Genomic DNA, 8,127 nt, shown 5'->3' on the forward strand with positions numbered 1-8,127 from the left:
CCAAGACTTCTTATCTGTCCATGAAGTGGGCTTACATTGTATATCTAGAGTAATATCTCATTGAACCCATGATTATTCATGTCCTGCATATATTACAGTAAACATAGCATATTGTATTTTTAACTAAAGGACAAGTCCACCCTCATATACATGTGGATTGAGTGAATGCAACAATAAAAATGTATTAGTAGAACACATCTGTTAAAGTTTGGGGGAAATCTGACAATCCATTCAAAAGTTATGAATTTTTTAAGTATCCGCGCAGTCACTGCTGGATGAGAAGACTACTACAGTGCATGATGTCACATGCGTACAACAATATAATGAAAATAAAAAGAGAATTTCACAAAACTTTACTTTTTGAATAAAGTGCCCATTTCTTTGACTTGTTCCTGATGTTTCTTGAGGGCAATATTATTCTTCCTACCTTCTGAAAGAGAGAAGTCAAGTGTTCTTTTGTTATGCAAGAAAAATGAAAATACAAAGTGTATGTTGAATTTTCTTTATTCTCTCTTTATATTGTTGTACACATGTGACATCACAAGCTATAGAGTAGTCTTCTCATCCAGCCATGACTGAGCAGAAACTTCAAAAATTCATAACTTTTGAATGGAGTGTCAGATTTTCCTCAAACTCTCACTGATGTGTTCTGCTGTAAATATTGCTGCATTTACTCAACCCACATGTCTAGGAAGGTGAACTTGTCCTTTAAAAATATGATATTGCATAATATATGATATGTTATATTCTGTGTTGTATTATATTCTGTTATATTGTATTATATTATATTATATTATATTATATTATATTTATTGTATTATATACAATCATGTTATATCAAAAGCTCTTTATTATTTTCTTAATAAGATATGGTGTAAGGTGAATTCTTGTTATGTATGAATTTTCTGCTATGCAGTCTCCAGCAGAGAACAGCAAGCTGAAGTCGACTGATGCCATAGTGACAGCTGTGGGAGTTGACGAGGATGTTGTTTATGCCAAGTCTACCGCTCTTCAGGTGGGTTTCCATTTTTCACTGTATTTAGAGTGGAATTTTAATACACCAAACATACTAGTTTGTGGATTCAGTGAATCATGCAGAAAGAGCAAGAGAACACATGAGTTTATGTAAATATATGGTGAGATTATAAAATGGAATGCCCATTTGCAGTTCTAAATTCTTTGATATAATGTTTTTTTATAATGCTTGTGAATGAAATTTTATTTAGCTGCTTGATTTTTTCTTTGACACTCTCACCCCAACCCCCCCCCCAAAAAAAAAGACAAACAAGAATTTTATAGGAAAAGAAAACATAAAGTTTGGAGGAAGAGAGTCAAGGAAATGCTTGTTCAATTTTTAATTATGATGTCTTTATTCTATCGCTCAAACAGACATGGCTGTTTGGCTACGAGCTCACCGACACCGTCATGGTACTGTGCCAAGAACACATCTACTTCCTGGCCAGCAAGAAGAAGGTTGAGTTCCTGCGCCAGGTCTCGTCCAATCAGGAGAAGGAGAATCAGAATGGCGTGCCTGCCATCACGCTTCTCGTCCGGGAGAAGGGTGACTCCAACAAGGCCAACTTTGACAAGCTGGTGGCGGCCATCAAGGGCAGTAGAGAGGTTAGGCAGAGGTCATGCTGGGCAATATGTAGACATAGCTAGACTGGGATTTTAAAGGAAAGTACAGTGCACTCCCGTGATAACGAAATGCTCGGGACCGGCAGTTTTCTTTCGTTATAACGAAATTTCGTTATAACCGAACAAATACAATATATAACGAAAACAAGGAAGCTACGCATATAGATATTCTGTTTGTTGAATACTCGTCATACACTGGAAAGCTATGTGAACAATAAAACAAATACCGGTAGTTAATCAATTTCAGATTATTGTATTACAATAATGCAAGTTCCCCTCGGAATTTGTGCATGACACACCAAGCGAACACACAGTGATGTGACGCGTTCGCCCATACAGAGACGCTGTAAATGCCTTGTTCCGCTACGTATTTTCGAAAGCGATCCGCATTTCGTTATAACGCAGCACATTTCTTTTGTTTTTCTTTGTCAGTGGTGCTCGGAAAAGACTTTGTTATAACAAGAATTTCATTGTAACCGTGTTCGTTACAAGCGAATTTTGTAACTTAGACTTTAATGGCGATAATTTTGGGACCAGAAGTTTTACTTCGTTATAACGAAATTTCGTTATAACTGTGTTCGTTGTAACGGGAGTGCACTGTAAATTAAGCAAAAGAAAAATAGTTACCATGGTAAAGGTAGTTCACTCATTTACATGTAGATGTCGTAATGGCAATCTTAGAGGAAGTAAGGTTTTTTGTTTTTTCAACTTCATTTAGAATTTTTTGGAGTAATGTTGGCTAGAAAGATTGGATTAACGTTAATACTCAACCTCTAGACATCTGGGCATAGTTCTGTACAGAGTCTTCAGGAATATTAGCATCTCGTAGGGAATGGATGGGCATCGAGGAGGATGGATTTAGTATTGATATTCATGTGTGAGTAAGGCTAGCAGAAGCAATGCATTAATTGAAATTACAGATGGGAAAATGAAATTATAGGTGGAAAACATTGTTGTTGAACAATACAGAGTTTACCCATTTGAAAGGCAAGTAAATTGTCGGAGTTAGCACTCTGAGGATACACCAAAGTTAATTGGCATATGCAGATGCCTGGATATGTATTTACCAGTCTCTTTTTTTTTTTAACGTGGTCTCACAGGGCAGCACTATTGGTACATTCCAGAAGGACAAGTTTCCCGGTGACTTTATGGAGGCATGGAGATCAGCTCTCTCTTCTGGAGGACTGAAACCGGTGAGGATTCTAGTCACAACATGGCGTCTACAAGCAAATTGCCAAGACTGGGCTTGAGCAGATTTCATTGTCAATTTATCAGTCCTGTGTTTTGTTTTTTATGTTGTTTTCTTTTGTTCTATTTGGTTGTTTGTTGGTTCTTTTGGTGCTGTTGGTGGTGGTGGTGGTGGAGGAGGAGGAGGAGGAGGAGGGAGATTGGGAGGGAGGGGTCAAGGAGATGGAAAGCGGCGGAGATCGAAGTCTGATAACACGGTGCTGCGGAAGAAAGTCGGTGGATATGTCCTGGGGGATGTGATGGGTGAAGGATCCTTCGCCAAGGTCCGCCTCGGGACACACATCTTGACCCAGGAACAGGTGAGTGACCTCACAAGGACTACTGAGTGAGAACAAGTAGTAACACTCGTCACCATGGCAACGCTGCAGATAACGATTGTGGTTCTTCTCTCATTTCCTTTTCTTCGTTCTTCTTTTCCTTCTTGTGCTTATATCTTTTTCTTTATAATGTTCATCTCTAAAAAAAATTACAGAAATGTATTTCGATAATCACTACTGCATACTTCTCCAACTTAGAAAACAATCTCCATAACTACGACCACGTTGATTATTGCTATTGTTATTTCCACAAAAGAATGATATTTGTATCAGCAGTGAGATATCGGTGATGAAAATGATAGTGATCGGAATAGTACTCGCGTGGGAACCATTGGTATCAATAGCATTAATCTGATTACCACTATGATTATTATCAATGTCAACAGTCACTACTGTTTGAATATTGCCATCGCCATTGTTCCTTCAGTGTTGGCGTTATTGGTGCCGTCATCATGCTCTTATAGTAAAAGAAAAACGTAATCATGAATAAGGTCAGCCAGACGAAAATGACGAAATGCTCGGCTTTTCGTTTGAAAGTTAAATGACATCGCGCTCCTCGGACGCTCATCGTCCTAACTACATTCCCGATATTTTGAGAATATTCTTGATTCTACGAAAATTCCTTCCTCGACGTAACCGAGTTTCCTCGAATTTCCTTTAAAAAAAGTAAAATGGCCCCAAAGGACAAAACTACAACCATACTCGCCATAATATTCGATTCATGACTTATGCAACAACTACAACAACAAATCTTTCGAATAAGTAAGAGTTTTATATCGTCAATTGGATAAATTGGTGTTCAACTTTTGATGATTAATTATCTCGCCGTTAAAGAACAAGATTACATTCACAATTTATACATGTGTATTGAATGAATGCGGCAATACTCGTAGAACACATCAGTCACCGTCAGTGAAATTTTGAGGAAAACACGACAATCAGTTCAAAAGTTATTCTTAAAATTTCTGCGCAATCTCTCCTGGATGAGAAGACTACCATAGCTTTTGATGGCACATGCGTAGAACGATATAAGAAAAATATAAAGAGACTTTCACAAAATTTCATTGTTTGAAAAAAAAGTACAGTCATTTCTTCAACTTTTCACTGACGTATATTACGCTAGTAACTGTATGTTAAGCATTGTTGAGGGTAACATTACTCGCCCTGCCTTCTGCTCTCTTACTTTGCGTGAAAATGAAAACATGTTGATTTTCCTTTATATATTCATATAATTGTTCTATACACGTGACCTCACAAACTGTAGTTAGTAGTTTTTCCCCAGTAATGGTAGCACTGAAACTTCAAAAATGGATAACTTTTGAACGGATTGTCCGATTTTTCGAATAGATTCATTGAGATCGTAGAAATTATTTTGTTACATCAGATCTCTTTATATTGAGTTTCCACTGTATTAATATTGCCGATTTTCTCAATTCATATGTATATGAAGATGATCCTGTCCTTTAATTCACCCAATACAAATTTTGACATTTATAGAAGCCGACCATTTTTCTCACAAGCTTTTTTTGTTTGTTTTGTTTTGTTTTGTTTTGTTTTTGTTTGTTGTTGTTGCTGTTTTTTTTTGTTTTTTTTTTTTTTGGGGGGGGGTATATATAAGCCAAGGTACAAGGTTTATCAATATTCACTCGTTATCCAGAGATCAGAGTATCCAAGAAACATCTTTCGTCTTGGCTGGAGCTCAAATCAGTCTTTGATCATCTATTCTGAAGTATGATTGATTCTTATCTGAAATCATGGAGCGAAGCTGTGAAAGTGAGACAAAGCAAAACAAATTCTCAAGTTATGCACCTTCCTATATCCATGCGATGTCGTGTTCCGCATTCGTGCATAATTCTGGTGCAATAATCATGTCAGAGTGGTCAGACTAACTTCTTTTGAATGATCGTGTTCATTGTGTGAATATCCCAGGTCGAAAAACCAGTTGGCAACTGGTACTGGTACCAGTTGATTCCAGTTAAGGCAACTGGTTTCAATATGGAAATTGGAATGAGTGACTAGAAATCAACTGGTATCAACTGGTATTCATTCAACTGGTTTCAACTGGTATTTGTCCAACTGGAATCAACTGGGATCCAGTTGACAAAATTAATTTTGTGTTGAATTATTTGATGTATGAGTGTTTCGTGTATGTCAAGACATTGTTAATATCTAACCTAACATAATCCTACAGCTAGTCTTAAAGCCTATACCTACAACTACATTTAGGCTTAGCCTACATCCTAGACCTATTTAGTAAGACCTAGTTAGTACCAGGGATATTTCATTCATTTATATAGGGCTATATAGTTGTAATGATTTAAGACATGGTTACCAAGCAGATTAAACTTTTATTATAAAAATATGAAAATACCTCATCAGAGGTAAAAGTTGAAATTGTGAATATCACGGCAATAATATTAGATAAATTTCTAATGCATTTCAGACATTTCTGAGTTTATTTAAATCATAAAAAATTAGATTTAACAATATTTTGTCATTTTCACGAAGAGAATTTGAATAGCTTATGAATATTCACGAGCAAACGAACCAGTAGAAACCAATAGAAACCACCTGTATCAACTGGTATTAAAATTTCAATGGTTTAGTTAGTGCATGGGTTTTAAACTGGAATGAAGTTGCAAGCAAGTCTAGTCAGTTACATGGGTATCAAATTGTGTCAACTAATTTGCGCACAAACCGACACACACACGCACACACACACACAAACACACACAAACTGGTCAAAATACAGTCTGTCAGTTAAAGTGTCAACTGATCTTAATTGGTTCCAGTTTCATTTAGTTGAAATCATTAAGAGTCCAAGTTCAATCATGTTAAATGTTTTGTTTTATTGTGTTTTGTTTACTTTTTAATTGAATGTTTTAACTAAGTTTTGTTAACCCTTTAATTCAGTTTTGATTGATGAACTAATCGAATTCAAAAAGTAGACTTCAGCTTGTGTCAACTGGTACACAATGAGACATGAACTGGTATCAACTGGTATCAGTAGACTTGTACTGGTTTCAACTGGTAAGCAGTGCAACTTCAACTGGTATAAAACTGGTACCATAAGACTTCAACTGGTACCAGTAGACTTGTACTGGTTTCAACTGGTAAGCAGTGCAACTTCGACTGGTATATACTGATACCAGTAAGACCTCATTCAGTACCAGTAGACTTGTACTGGTTTCAACTGGTAAGCAGTGCAACTTCAACTGGTATAAACTGGTACCAGTAAGACTTCAACTGGTACCAGTAGACTTATACTGGTTTCAGCTGGTAAGCAGTGCAACTTCAACTGGTATAAACTGGTATCAATAGACTTGTACTAGTTTCAACTGGTAAACAGTGCAACTTCGACTGGTATAAACTGGTACCAGTAAGAATTCAACTGGTACCAGTATGATTAAACTGGTGTCAACTGGTACCAGTACATCTTCAACTGGTATCAACTGGTTTCAGTTAGAATTGTTTATTTTGTTACTGGAAATTTGGAGTTGCCTTCTGATTTCAACTGGTACCAGTTGAAACCAGTTAAGACCAGTTAAAACCAGTAAAGACCAGTTAAAAATGCTTACTGGTTTTTACTGGTTTCTACTGGTTTTTCGACCTGGGATTACAAATATCATACATGTAACTGTAACAATTAAATAATCTGGACAAAATGGACTCTCCGTCGGGCTACGATTCTCGAGGAAAACTCTTGGGGAGATTTGTGGTGTCCCTGTAATCAAAATTTCTGACCCCTCTCGAATCAACAGGTCCTAGAGCTAACAAATACGTACGTGACCTTCACAGCACTAACCGCAGCCTTGTCTGGCCGCATTCTCTCTGATTGTGCCTGGTCCACTAGTCGACGTTCTTTCTTATCTGCACGAGTTCCAGGATCGATACCGGCAAATCAATGATTGTCTTGTAGTGAGATTCCCGAAGCGGGCTCTGTTTGCGTTGTTGAATTTCACAAAAGCCCATTCGATTACAGCAGTCATCATTCATCATCAGACTACACACGCCGTTCAGGGGGAGATTATATAATGTACCGGTTTCACGAGTTACTCCAGATCAATTCATGTTCACTTTTTGTGTAAACAACAGTTTTTCTTTTGAAGATGTCTGTAACAAACTCGCTTCGGTAGACTCTTTGTTGATATTACGGCCGCATGGTGTCGCCTTCTTTCTTCTTATAGGTCAAGTTGTAATTTTGCGTAATGCGTTCAGAAAGCAGGAAACGTGACATTTCGTATCCTGCAAAACATAAAACGATTCGGTTATAGGTCTATAGGATGAGTTACTGACTCCATCAAAGTACGGATATGATGTGCTATAGTAGTAGTATCATAATTATACACAAATATATTGTTGTAGTTTTGATCAAACTTTAGCAATAAACTGGTCATAATACTGAAAAAGTCTTCGTGTTTTGTCTAAACGTTTATCAACCCTTATAAAGTAATACTATCATCCGACGGATTTTAATGTACATCTTTTAATTAATATATCAACGAATGTTAACGGTTGGGGTTGACCAAATGCCGATGGCACATGACAAGCAAAAAACCAAAAATAAAAAACCCATGGGGGATTACACCCCCTAAACCCTATTACAAAACAAAGAAAACAAAAGGAGGATGTTGTTAAACCTAACCCCACCCCCGTAGATCCGCCACTGAAATGATATCTATCTATATGTACTAACGGTCTCTTGAGCAGACGTTAAATCTACAACTGTACGTGATATCAAAGACATTTACGAAACTTTATGATTTGCATTCGAACAACCTGTAGGCCTACGGACCTATTTTTTTTTACTAAGTTTACACGGAAGCATACCTGTACTCTACAAATTAATAACACCTTACACAATCAATGGATTGACACCATTCGTGTCATTTTTTTTCTCTCTCTCTCTTTAACTCCCTCATGT

General features: G+C 37.0%; 1 protein-coding gene across 1 annotated transcript; it reads left to right on the forward strand.

Moving 5' to 3' along the window:
- Positions 1–916: 916 nt before the first annotated feature.
- Positions 917–3,185, forward strand: LOC139715118 (FACT complex subunit SPT16-like; the record flags this gene model as incomplete). The annotated part of the gene is made up of 4 exons (XM_071626732.1): positions 917–1,015; positions 1,390–1,620; positions 2,739–2,856; positions 3,007–3,185. Coding segments are annotated over 4 exons (627 nt in total), but the record flags the coding sequence as incomplete, so codon positions are not given.
- Between the last annotated feature and the right edge of the window lie 4,942 nt (positions 3,186–8,127).

Source organism: Diadema antillarum, unplaced genomic scaffold, assembly GCF_040938485.1.
Source record: "Diadema antillarum isolate AM-2024a unplaced genomic scaffold, OU_Dant_1.0 seq00002822_RagTag, whole genome shotgun sequence".
NCBI lineage: Eukaryota > Metazoa > Echinodermata > Echinoidea > Diadematoida > Diadematidae > Diadema > Diadema antillarum.